We start from the raw sequence: 14,433 nt of genomic DNA on the forward strand, positions 1-14,433 counted from the left end.
GCGTTCCCTTACAGAAAGGGAGGAGAGGGGAAGGTCACTGGCCCCTCACCAAATTTCAATCACTCCCTCCATTACAATACCCCCTATGTAGCTGTATATAATTGTATATGGTTCCTAATTGTATATGGTCTCATAGTCTCTGGAGGTGCTAGAATATACAGACTATAGAAGATGAATTAGGAGAGGAGCCCCCAGCTATGCAGCTATCGGAGAGAACTCACTATGCTGGGCTAAGACTTCCTACTGGTATTGTTCAGGAGGGGCACCTATGATCCTGCAAGTGAACCCCAACCTGTACTCTTGTTAGTAGATCCAATAAATTCATTGGTTCCCCAAGCTAGACTTTGGTGGACTCACACTTTTTCATGAGTGACCTTTAGGAGTGCTGTTAAACAAGTTTTTATACCCCCAAGTGGTACCCAAAAAATGTCCCTAAGAACTAATTTGTAGAGACAGAAATCAGCATGGTGCTTGTCCTTGGAGTAGTAGCAGGTGCCAACACTTGTAAAAGCTCACCAAGATCTGTGAAGATCTCTGTGACATGGCAATTTTTTTAAGTAGTACATAAAATAATATAAAATGCCATGGTATCAAGTTGGCATTTCTGAATATTCTTACCACCACAGAAATACGATAGACTTTTAGATCTAAATAAGAGCAACTTCAAAAGATAGACAGTGGCTCTTATGTAACTATTCACTCCAAACTGCACGCCCATTTGTATTTACCACTTAGTTCCTCCTGACAAAATGCCAGGCAAAGTCTGTGGACTATAGGCCAGGCAGAGCACTCACTGGTAACAAACAATTATAAAGTCTTATAGCCCAAAATAGTTCTTATTTCAAAAAGTTGACAGTAACACCCAAATTAATTGCCCCATGTTGGGTGCTAATTGTAGATTAAATGATTACTATGCTGTGCATATATTAATTAATGCTGGAAATTAATACAGTGGCAATTATTCCTTAGCCAGCCTCTCCCCAAATAACCACACAGAGACCTTCTAATATTTCACAGCCTTAGGCCTTAGCTGGACAGACTCTCAGCTACATCATCTAAGTTAACCTGGACACCGAGCCCCATTCAGCCATGTGGCTAGCTATACCTACTAGGCCTATGACCAATCTGTCTCCTCCCATGTCTCCAAGCGAAAGGCCTTCTTTCTTCCCAGAGTTCCTTTCTCCTTCCAGGAAGTTCTACTTTCCACTTCCTGCCCAGCTAACTGGACATCAGATTTTTATTAAAGCCAATCAGAGAATGCCTTAGATAGATAAGAAAGGACACAGACACAATTTCACACAGTGTACCCAATATCATGCTCAAATATAATTTCAAATATTGTACATTATTTTTAAAATCCCTAACCCTTAATAAGTCAGTACCCCACCATGTACCTATTATTTATCTCACAGACAAGGAATTGACTACCCGTTCTGATGGGAAAGTATGCTAAAGTGTACAGCTACCTGCCTCAAATAGTCTGTTATTCAAACCTCCTCAATGGCCTACTGAGAAGAAACATTTTTCCAAAGAACTGGAGTTGCTAATGAGTCTATGTCTTGTCCTTACTTTAAAATGAGCCATTAAAAAGTACACCTGTGGTGATCTCAGTGTTTTCTCCTCTAGACATCTTTACAAATACAACTTACATATTTTAATCTACTCACAATTCTTTCTTAAGATCATAACATCATGTAGTTACCATAGCTGGTCCAGAGATGTGAATAAGGACACTATCTCATAGGAAGTGTTCAAAAGTTTTACCTCTCACATCTAAACAGTATGGTTTCTCCTCTAGGATTTTGGAAATATCAAAGGATAACATTTCCTTGAATGGCTGGTGGCCTCTGCCGGCAATAACATCAAGAGCTAATTTTAAGACAAAATTAAACCAATTCTATTTGACTTTATAACCTAAAGATCTCTGGAAATTCTACTGTTACTTTAGTTTATGTTTATAAACACGTAGGTTTATTCTTTCTAGTTCTGAGGTATGTGCCTCACTTAAGCCCGACAACACACTGTTGGTCCTCTGTATTTGTGAGCTCTACATCTGTAGCACTCCCACCTACAGACCGGAAATCAAAGGCAAACCACACATCTGTACTGAGCATATATACACTGAGAGAGAGAGAGAGAGAGAGAGAGAGAGAGAGAGATTGATTGATTTTCTTTTCCTGTCATTACTCCTTAAACAAAATAGTCTAACAAGGACTTGTATGGCATCTACATGGTACCCAGTGCTGTAAGAACCTAATTAAAGCACATGCAAGAATGAGCATGGAAGGATACGTGCGAATGTTATTCCATCTACTGAAAGCACCTGAGCATCGGGGGATTTGGTTATCTACCAGGCATCCTGGAAATAATCTTTTCTGGAAACCAAAAGATGGCTATATGTTGATATATTCAGAATTTTTTAATGGAAATTTCAAAGAGCATAATAATATAAATAAAAATCTGTGATTTTACTGTAAGTTATACAGTAAGACCAATAAAAGTATTGTTTTTACATAAGGATTAGAAAGTAAGATTTTAAAGATTTAAAACTGTCACCTGGAAAAATAGCAAACTCTGCCAAACTTATCTATGACAAAGCTAACTACTTACACTAACCAACTGTCAGAGCAAACACCAGCAACACTTCTCCACAGAAGACAGATCCTTCAAGTCGATTCTCAGGCACACGATGATCCCCCCACCCCACCCCACCCCACCCTTTATCTTTACCCAGACTCCCTCTACTGGCAGATAAACTATGGGATTATACTGGTAAGTGTCTTCAACCAACCAAAGCATTTTTAAATACTGTGAGATCAATACTTTAGGGGGAAAAAGATTTAAAACTGACTGCCACAAACTCAAGGAGAATTTAAGATCAGTTAGTTAATAAGTGAAATAACATTCAAATTTTTGAGTTCGCATATGCCAGTCAGCATGCATTTTAGTATTAATCCTTAGACACAAGGATTGAGTATTTTAAATTATTTAAAATACATTTTTAATAATTCCTTGTTAAAGTAATATTTACCTGTATCTGTTCTGGTGTCCATTGGTCTAGGTTGACTGACTTGACCCTGGATATATGAACCCCAAGATTTCTATGAATTCCAGCACATCTGATGCAAATAAACACACCAATATTCCAGGAAGCCCATCGGGGACCTAATTAAGGAAAGAAGCAAGGAAAGGCAGGTATTAAAAACTTAAACATCTTGACTGTATACTAGTTGCATTCTAATTTTTATGCAATTGCTAACAGCTTATAGAAATCACATGCTCAAGTTCTGGTTTGTTTTGTTTCTTTTCAATGGTACTGACAACAGTTTAAGTGAATACCATGTCATACCTGCACTAAAGGGTTATAAATCAATCTTAAATAACCTAATCAGGACTAGAGAGGTGTCTCAGTGCATAAGAGCACTTGGTATCCAAGCATGAGGATCTGAGTTCAAATCCCCAGTATTCTTAGAAAAATCCAAGCATGGCTGTGCATCCCCACAACCCCAGTACTGACCGGTAAAGCCAGACTATTCCTGGGCAGCCACCCTAGCCAAAATGTAAGCTTCAGGCCTAGTGAGAAATCCTGTTAAGGTGACACAGGAGACAGGGATACATAGGAAAAATACCAGACATGCTGGCCTGGCCTCCTGGTAAGCACACAAAAGCATGCACACCCCTACTTATGTGCATACATCACACACAGAAAGAAAAGAGAATTAGTTATTCTATTGGTCTTGCTTTCCTGGAAATTTTCCTAACTCCAAGACTTTAAAACTAATTAATTCACAGAGGCTCACCAACCACCAAGTGGCAATGGATTGACCCAGAGGTCAATCCACACCTCCTGTCTGCAGAGGGAGCCACTATGATGTACAAGTCACAGAAGAGAAACAGGGGTGGAATAGTTTGAGCACTGAGAAGAGAGGCAGAACTGTAGAGTGGAGGATGGCGAGGAACGCCCTGATGGGAACAGCCTGCCCTGCCACCTCAAACCTCACCTGGGCAGCACAGGAGAGATGGCTCTGGTGGCAAAGGCAAGGCTGAGCCAGCCCAGAGGGCGTGAGAGCTGGCCCACCCCTTGCCAGCTGCCACACTGCCTTGTCCTTGAGAAGCTAGCCTGAGTAATACTGGAGAGCTACTCCCAAGTGGTGTGGGCGCTGGAGAAATGGCAGGCTGACCACCCAGATACAGGGCTCTTGGGTGGACAAAGGGGTCACCGTGAGACACACTGTGATGCACTACAGCTTCCAAGGTGAAATTATGTTTGTTTGCTTGTTTGTTTTTTTCTTTTTGGTGGGGAGATTGCAAGGGCAAAGGGTGCTAAGAAAGGACAGGGATCTGAGTAGCACTGGATGCATGATATGAAATGCACAAGAATCAATAAAAATTTTAAAGCACTAACTCCAACTGTTTTTCACTATGCATATTTGAACAGCAGAAACATGTACTAAACAAGTTATTAACTAAACAAGATAGTGATTAAAATGTTAACAGTAAATCAAATAAAGATATTTTTTGTGTGTGTGAGACAGGGTCTAACTGAACTGCCTAGGCCAGCCTCAAACTTGTGAGTGCCCTGCAGCATCCTGAGTGCTGAGATTCCAAGTGCAGAAGACTCGGTTTAAAAAGCATGTGTAGTGTGTCTGTGAAAGGTATACATGCCTAGAATTCCAACACTGGAGGGCCAGAAATGAGGGCTGTAAGTTCAGGACAGTGTATGGTACATCTAAATAAAATGTAAGACAAAAACTGAGCAGATAAATGAGTGGGTACTCAAAAGAAGAAATGTTTATCAAGAAACATGAAAACATCATACTCTCAAAATGTTCTTCCACCTACAAAAGACCTCTGCTGTACATCTAAAACAGGAACAAGTGTTTGCAATAAGGAAAGCAAGGCTGCCTCAAAGAGCCGTATGTGATGATAAATCTCAAGTGTCAGGTCTTCAAGCAGTCTAAAAGGAATATAGTGTAGTGAACCACTATGAAGCTGAAAACATGAGTGTAGTTCATATGAACTGGAAGCTTCTCCACCTCCAGGGATGGGAGGCAGGGCCTCGTGCTGAGTACTGAGGGTGTGGTCAGAGAAGAGCATCTGGGCCTGGGATGCAGGCAGCAGGCCTGCGGGGTCTGGTTACAAGACAAGTGTTTGCTTCACTACACTTCACACACACAAAACTGACATCCTATAAGTGGTATTTATTTCTGTCATGGTGAAGAAATTCTAGAGTGAATAGGAGAAACTAACATGAATACGAGAACATGAGCCCTGACTCTATTATTCTTTATATTGTAAATGTCTTCTCTCTGCTCAAATTTTTAAATTTTCTCGGGATTATTTTCACATATTGCTTGTAGAATTTTTAAGAGGAAAAATTAAGTTTCTGGAAACCTGAAAAATGTTTCTAGATTTCTAAAAGTTACCTGATCATGAAAAAATAGCTCCATAAAAGACATAGATAGGGATTAAGCTTTTGAAAATCTGCAAGCTGTTTTAAGTACACACTGTCATCATTCTAGAAAAACCACTCATCGGTCATTAAAAAATAGTAAAAAGTAAACACATGCCCACAGATCCCGCTGCCACACAGAAAGGACATGGACGGACAGACAGACAGACAGACAGACAGACACACACACACACACACACACACAGTCTCTGTCTCTCTCCTTCTCCCCCCCCCCCCAGTGCCTCTCCCTCTCTAAATATTCTGCTTTAGGGTAGGAACTGGCATCTATAAAGTGACACACACTTTGGACTTCACAGCTAACCCAAACACAGTTGCTGCCTTCAGTTACCCCCAGCTGTTTCTCACAACAATTGCCCCCAGATGTTTCTCATAACGATTTATTATATAACAATATGTCATAGTTTGAAACTTACACAGAAATCTAAAATAGGTAGAAACAGAAAAATAGGTAGTTTAGTTAATTTAGCAGTTAAGTGCCAAACCAAGGAAGGTGAATGAGGTCCCTGGTATCTCAGCTCACTGTACTGTTTGACTGGGATACTGTGACGATGCGGGCTCTAATTCTGCAGTTCTTGGATTTCTTAATAAGTCCCCAAGATGCCCATGCTGCCATCCACTGACCACATTTTGAAAAACAAAACTCTAGGTTATTCTTAAGTCTTCAATTTAAACATTAGCACACAGAATCACACAGAAAATCCACCAAGCCATAGGAAATGTGTTCTAAGATACAGACGCAGCTTAAACTACACACACACACACACACACACACACACACACACACACACACACACCCCTCTTACAGATATTTAGGCAGGTCAGGGGTATTTGGCAAAGGGTTAGGTACTGTTAGACAAAGTTCACTGAAGAATGCTAACTTCATGCTAAATCTGTATTGTAAGCACCCCTTAATGTTTTTCCTATTTAAATGGTTGAACTTATGGAGGCATGAATTGTTGGGCTAGTTGGTTCAATGGCCAAACCCTTTACCTGTCCCTTTGGCAGCTGTGGAGAACAAAACAAAGTAAGTATACCAGGTTGGGCAGAGATGGAGGCCAGAAATGAGCTCCCTCTGTAATTTCTAGTTACAACAGAACTCTGCATGATACAGCCTTCTCACTTGAGGGTGTACCCTGGTGGTAGCAGGGTACATCATTGTGCAAAACTGTGGGAGCTTTCAACCAAGCAGCCATTTCTGAAGCTGTACATGGGAAATGTTATGGCTGCTCAGAGAGCCTTTCCTCAATCCAGCTTCCAATGCATGGAGGAGACTTCACATGAGCAAGAGATTTCTAAGTAATGAAAAACAACTGTGACGGGTGCCACGAGAGACTTATTTTCTAGTCACTGCCACTTCACATACCTTGCAAGGCTCCTGGAGACTTCACTTTGGTCATAACAGTTTCATGAAAGCCTTTGTAAGACCACCTACATAGCCTCTCATGATGATCCCCCTCCTCCCACTCACAAACACTTGGACATCCTTATCGGTCTTCAATCTGATCAGAGACCCTGACACTAACAGCTGGGGCAGGCTGGCCTAATTAAACAAAAAGGATGTGGTTAATAGACAGGACACTGCACGAGTCTTCCTGACCTCCTCTCCTGGGCACTGCCCCCAACCCCAGCTAACCCCAGCTAAAGCCTCATCTGAGTGCTTCGTGCTTACTTCTGGTCTAATCACAGGTATAGCACACTGAGCCAGAAGAATAAAGAGCAAACAACTCACAGGACTGGTACACCCAGCAGCAGAGAGAAGACAGCTTACGAGAATGGCAACAATTAAGAATTGTGCAAAGCTATGACCAAGAAGAACTCCTGAGGCGACAAGAGATGGCAAAGAGCAGGCAAAAGAAGGCAGAGTGCTACAAATAAGGAAAAGCTACAAATCCTAGCCACTGAAGAGAGAGGCCCAGAAAACCAGAGGTATCAGTCCAGGCTGCCAGGAAGAAGCTGAGAGCAGAAAGGGTCCACACCCTCTACGTTCAGAGCGGGAACTGCTGTTGTTGGCTACTGGGTCACTGGCAAGTAAGGACTGGAGCTTTAACACCGTGAGCACAGACCTGGGGCAACGGAGGATGCTAACCCAGGAAACCTGCTATGCTTGCTCATCATTTCTCATCTAAGTAGTGTTGCTTGTCTGCTAGCAATGTGAAGGAGTTTCACTCACAATTAGGCACAGTAAGCAATAACAAAAGAGCAAGTATAGGAATGGACTGTAGTAAAAGTATGAAAATACGGTCACTGACTGCTAACGTCTTATTTTACTATGCTGTCCTGTACCTTTTTTCACATGAGGTGACATCATGCTAGAGCTTTGACGCACTAGACAACTTCTCTCTGACATATCCAATTGCAACCATCAATACATTTGTGCTTTGATGAAATTAAGTAAAATAACGGTTATTTAAAACAGAAGCACGGGTTGGGGATTTAGCTCAGCGGTAGAGCGCTTGCCTAGGAGGCGCAAGGCCTGGGTTCGATCCCCAGCTCCGGAAAAAAAAAAAAGCAGAAGCACAATGATACCAAGTAAGTGACAGATATTAAGTGACCAATAGGCAGGTAGAGTATATATAATGAATACATTGAACAGAATGATGAATCACAGGTAAATCACAAAGATGAGATTTCATCATATTGCTCAAAACAGTATGCAATATGTAATGTGTAAACCATAGTTGGCTATTGCAAATTGAAACTGTGAGAGGACTAACACATTTCCTGATTTGCTTTAATATACCAACTGTTTTAAGGACTAAGAATTATAATGCCAACAAGAATGGAAATAAATGTGACTATCAGCAGGAGAAAATAGTGACAAAAGACTTCTTAGATACTTGTAAAGTGTTTGTAAAGCCTTGAAACTTTCACATCTGCTGAATGCTTTAAGTGATAGTGACACAATGAAATAAAAATATCCAGGGAGCAATCAGGAATATAGGACTAGGGGATGGAGAGATGTCCCACCAGAGGCTAACAGCACTGTCACGACCATTGAAATTCCAGTTCCAGGGGATCCAACACCCTGTTCTGGTCTTCACAGGCACCAGGCACAAAACTGATGCACAAACAAACCTCAACTCCAAAAACCAAAAACTTCAACCCAGCAGACACCCTGAGTCTGACTGAAGGCCAGGTGGGAAATGGGCTTGAGTGTGTTAACAGCAGGAAGAGTCAGTCGTTCTGTACCAATATGGGAGGCACTAAGACCTACAACTAACAAGTGAGAGCTCATGAAGCTAAAAAGCTTCTGATGGCAAAGGACACTGCCATTTGGACAAAAGACAGCCTACATAATAGGAAAAGATCTTTACCAATTATGCATCTGACATATGGGATCTACAATATATAAGGAACTAAAGAAAACTGAACACTGTTAAAAACTAATTTTAAAATGGGATAGAGAACTAAAGAAAGAGTTCTCAAGGACGAAACACAAACAGCTTCACAGTTGAAGAAATGTTCAACATGTCAGCAGGGAAATGCAAATCAAAATTACCCGAGAGCTCACCATAAACCAGCCAGAATCCCCAAGACCACTAAAACAAATGACAGCACATGGTAGACAGCACATAGTAGCCAGCACACAGGGCAGGGGGAACAACAGACACGTATTCCTTGCCGGTGAGAGTGCAAACTTGTATGACACAATGAAGTCCAGTGTTGGTTCCTCCGGAAGCTGGGAATTGATCTACCTCAAAATCCAGCTTACTCGGAAGACTGCACACCCTACCACAGGGACACTTGCTCATCCACGGTCACTGTTGCTCTAGTCATAATAGCAGAAACAGAAAACAGCCCAGATGTCCATCAACTGATGAATGGATAATGAAAATGTGGTATATTTACACAATGAAAGATCATTCAGCTCTTAATAAAAATAAAATTCACAGGTAAAGGGATAAAGCTAGAAAAAAAAAATCATCAGGTGTGAGGTAACCCAGACCCCAAGAGACAAGTACTGTATGTTTCCTCTTAAATGTAAATCTTAGTTTTTAAGCTTCAGTGTGTGCTACAATCCACATAAACACAGAGGTTAGGTACTTAGGAAGGTACCAGGCAAGAGAAGATCCCTCAAGAGTCAACAGAATACAGTGTCAGAGAGAGATAAGGGAGAAACTACAATGCAAGACTAAGGAGGAAGGGGATGGAAGAGAAGAGCTAAGACAGGAACATGGGAAGGAACAGCACAGACTGAAGACCATTTCAAATACAAAGGGGAAACACGCTGCAGAAGCTCTGCAGAGCACATTAACAGAAACAGTCGAACTGAGCCACTGAGCAGTACCCCAACTGGGTATCTGCTGCTACCAAGTAAAACCTCCAGCGTCAGAAGGGGGTTAGATCCTGCTGAGTCATTCACCAAGTCCTACACACCACAGGCTATTGCCAAGGCTACTGGATGCCCTCCCTCCATAACCTGAGGTAAGGCCCTACTGTTGAAGACTACACTTATATATGTCATCAGACACAGAGAGGCTGAGCTGGTACCAACCTAGAAGCTTCACCTCTACTGATTATCGTTCGTGGTATTTTAAGGTATTATGCACGCTACCAGAGAAAGAAAAGCATCAATATCTCCCAACTACAAACCCTGCAACCCACAACCACAACCTGGTGCAAGGCACACTTGTGCAATCATGGCACAAATGTGTGGAGTAAGCACACAGGCCTGCCAAGGTTCAAGCCAGAAGGGTTCCCACAAGAGGGGGGGAGGCAGACACAGCTCCACACCTAACCACAATGCTATCTGCAACTTATACTGCTGACAAGGGGGGAACCCGCTTTTTTCAGTAGGCATCATGGGCACACGCACCACACTGGAGGACAGGCCAACACAAAAGGAACTCAGTATTATTTTGTAGACTTTCTGTCTCATTTTGCTCTGTTTGGACATTTCTGCCATAATGGTCTTTTGCTTATATATTTTGAAATTTTTGTGGGAGTTTTGCGTGCATTCCTTGTTTTATTGATTATTCTTAAAGAGGAAAAAAGAACATAAAGTTACATGGGAAATAAGGAGAGGGGAAGCAGGATCAAAGCATATTGTATTAAAAGAAGAAAACCTGTCAGCAGCTGGATCAGTTCAGTGGCTAAAGGCACCTGCTGTTCTTTCAGAGGACCTGGATTTGATTCCCAGAACCCACATGGCAGCTCACAACCATCTGTAACTTCAGTTCCCGGGGATCCAATACCATCTTCTGGCCTCTTGCCAGTACCAGGTGCAGACATACATGAAGACAAAACACCCGTTTACATAAAATGGAAAATAGAAAAAAGAAAAAGCCTTCAGTAAAATAGAAGTGGTACACAGACTTAACATTCATGCACACACACACACACACACACACACACACACTATATATATATATATATATATATGTATGTATGTATTTTGTGTGTGTGTGTGTGTGTGTGTGTGTGTGTGTGTGTGTGTGTGTGTGTGTACAGGACTAAAGTTCAGTCTGGAGAACTAGAGAAATATCTTCAGTACAACTGCAACCAAAGTACACAAAGAGCACAGACAGAACAGAGTACTGAATCATGGGGTGTGGGGAAACAATGCAAAGCCAAGAGCGAGGCTTTGAGGAAAATACAATCTACAATCAACTGTGTCCAATTCTGCGGAGCAGCCAAGTAGACTAGGACTAGAAAGGAACATCTGAGTGTAAGAACTCATCATCTGAGCAGCCACAGATGTCCTCATGTAGAGGTAGGCAGCATAAGAAGGAGAGTGTCCTGGTTCCTTTAACTTAACACTACATAGAGTCAAGTGGAAAGCATGAGCATTGACTGAAGAACTGCCTGGATCAGACGGGCCCACGGCTATGTCTGAGAGGGATTAGCTTGATTAATGCTGTAGAAGGGCCTACCCCACTGTAGTTGACAGCATCCCTAGACAAATGGGTCCGAGCTGTTTAAGTAAGAAATCAAGTGAGCATGAGGCAGAGGGCAGATTAGCAAGTGGCAACACCAGAATGGTTCCTGCCTCCAACCTCTTGCCTTGAGTTCCTACCCTAACTTCCCTCGATGACGGATTGTGACCTGGAAGTTTAAGTGAAATCCCTCTTCAGGTTGCTTTTAGTCACGGTGTTTAATTGTAACAACAGGAAGCAAACTAGAAGAGAGTAAAATCATTCTTATGAATTCTATTTCCAGATTAAAGTCTCCATCGCGTCAGGTTCCAACACCAACGTTTAAAAGAGATTCTATTTTCTTCTACAGTGCTTCCGTGACCAGGCGGATCATGAGACTTCTTAAATTTTCTTCTTCACAACTCCAAGTTAAATTATATCTACAAGATCTAAGTGAATCCTTGCTTTCCCTTGAACATGACTCCATTCATATTCCAACCCAATGACAGAACAAGACTATTCTGCTTGTTGCCACACAATATGTAATCCCTCTTTCAGGCCTAGGTAAACTTTTTCCTCGTGACTTTACTCCTCTGCTTTGTTTGGCTGGCTGTTTGGTTTTGGCTGGTAGGTTGGTTGGCTGGCTGGCTGACTGGTTGTTTGTTTGTTTGTTTGTTTGTTTGTTTAGTAGGTTGGCTGGTTGTTTGTTTGATTGATTGGCTGGCTGGCTGGCTAGCTGGCTGGCTGGCTGGCTGGCTGGCTGGTTGGTTGGTTGGTTGGTTGGTTGGTTTTGTTTTTTGTCCTAAAAATATCTGCAGCTCCATACAGTTCCCCCTCAGAGAGTATGAAACAACAGGCACTTTGTTCTTTCATTTTTTTATTAGTTTATCTCAAATTAAACGGTTTAATTTCTCACCAGAGAACCTCTTTATATAGCCGGCAACTGACATATACTTTTGTAAAAAATATAAAAGAGGGCAGGAAGAAGAGGAGAGGAGGAGGGAGGGAAGGAAGGAGGGAGGGAGAGAGGGAGGGAGGGAGAGAGGGAGGGAGGGAGAGGGGGAGAGGGAGGGGGAGGGGGAGGGGAGAGAGAGAGAGAGAGAGAGAGAGAGAGAGAGAGAGAGAGAGAGAATGTATATAAATAAGGCCCACTCCATAACGAACTGTTTGGCTAGCTTTTCTGAGAAACACTGATTTATTTGGCATTAAAGACTTCATTTAGTGATCTTTGAATGTTGTATACCACACACAGTATCTGATGCAAAATTAAGGCAGTCTTTAGTTTACAATTAGCAGATACAACTTAAACATCTAAATTATTGTTGTCAAATCACTAAAGAAGACTTTTCAAAGGAGGCCACAACTTACTCAATATTTAAGACAACTTTCAATACAAAAGGGCGGGAAAAAAAAGATCAAAAACATCACATCAGAGAAAAAAGCAGGGCTGGAAAGATAGCTCAGAGGTTAAGAGCACTGGCTGCTCTTTGAGAGAGGTCCTGAGTTCAATCCCCAGCAACCACATGGTGGCTCACAACCATCCGTAATAGGATCTGATGCCCTCTTCTGGTGTGTCTGAAGACAGCTACAGTGTACTCATATACATAAAATAAATATTTTTTAAAAAGAAAAAGCAACTGCCAACCTAGCAATATTGTCCTTTAAAAATGAAAGGGAAGGCCAGGCAAGATAAAGGGTTCATCAGATAAAATGCCTGCCACCATACCTAATAGCCGTAATTCAACTCCTCGGCCCCACATGAAAGGAGAGAACTAAGTCCCACAAGTTGTCTTCTGACCTCCACACAAACACTATAACATTCATGCACATAGTAATTTTAAAAATGAAAAAGAAATAACAGACTTTTACAAGAAAGGCAGCAAAGGAAGTGCAGACAAAATGGCTAAGAACAGGGTATCAGCAAATCCTTCCATACAATTACTTTAAGTATTAATGAACTAAGTCAGAAAAGATACAGAGCAGGGGAGATTTAGGGCCAGGTGTGGCGACAAGGCCTTTAATCCCAGCACTTAGGCGGCAGAGGCTGGTGGGTCTCTGTGAGTTCCAGGCCAGCCTGATCTACATATTTTGTTCCAATCCAGTCACAGCTACATGAGAGATCCTGTCTCAAAATTCAACAACAAGCTCCAGCTTCATGTTCTACATGAGAAGTTCATTTTAGAATTATCGACAAGCTTCAACTGAAAGAAATGGAGGCAGAGAAAACTAGACTCTCCATCATAAGCTATCCCCGGAGATAAAGGCCACATTATATGACAAATGGATCAATTTAACACGAATATGTGACAGTTGTGAAAGAGCACATACCACGTATCAGAGTACTAAGTATAAACACAAATACGGACAGATGAGACAGCGGAAACTAAAAGCAGCACCTTTCAATAACCTCTCAACAGCAAACAACCACACAGAAAACCAACAGCACACTTCACATGACCAAACTACAGACCAGACTTGACAAACCCACTTAGAACTTCTCCCCTAAGAACAGAAAAACATAAATTCTTCTCAGACATACATGGAACATCTAAGGATAGATCATATATTAAGCCACAAACCAATTTTTAACAAATTTAAGATGATCAAAATCATACCAAATATCTTTTCCTGCCATGTGGACTGTAACAACAGTCTAACTCAAAAGCCAGACGGGAAATGGGACTTCTTTCTGGATATAAGGTTGGTTTGGTTTAATACATACAAAGCAGTAAGTGTGCTATATCACATTAACAGAACAAATGGTAAAAGTACAGAATCATCTCAACAGACACAGAAAAGCCCTTGGAAAATGCTTGCCATTTTATGATAAGAAACTTTCAATATAATAGGTATGGACGGAACTTTCTCATCAAAGCCATCTATGAAAATTCGCAGCAAACATAGTCTACGAGGGAAAACTGAAATCCTTCTATCGTTTGGCACACAAGAGCGTCCACTCTCACAACTTCTGTTCGATACTGTACTAGAAATACTATATAAAGAAATCAGACAAGGCCTGAGTGTGAAGCGCACTCCTTTAATCCCACCACTCGGGAAGAAGAGGCAGGCAGATCTCTGAGTTTGAGGCCAGCCTGGTTTCTAAAC

At 41.7% G+C, this 14,433-nt stretch overlaps 1 protein-coding gene across 4 annotated transcripts in view; it reads right to left on the bottom strand.

Annotated features, from left to right (window-relative positions):
* Smap1 (small ArfGAP 1) overlaps positions 1–14,433 on the bottom strand; it is an 84,883-nt gene that overhangs the window by 42,663 nt on the left and 27,787 nt on the right. For all 4 annotated transcript variants that reach the window (NM_001427332.1, XM_087567677.1, XM_087567676.1 and 1 more), the window contains 1 exon segment: positions 3,032–3,165. In NM_001427332.1, the coding sequence (NP_001414261.1) occupies positions 3,032–3,165 (134 nt within the window).

The sequence above is a fragment of the Rattus norvegicus genome, chromosome 9, assembly GCF_021556685.1.
Source record: "Rattus norvegicus strain SHRSP/BbbUtx chromosome 9, alternate assembly SHRSP_T2T, whole genome shotgun sequence".
Classification (NCBI taxonomy): domain Eukaryota; kingdom Metazoa; phylum Chordata; class Mammalia; order Rodentia; family Muridae; genus Rattus; species Rattus norvegicus.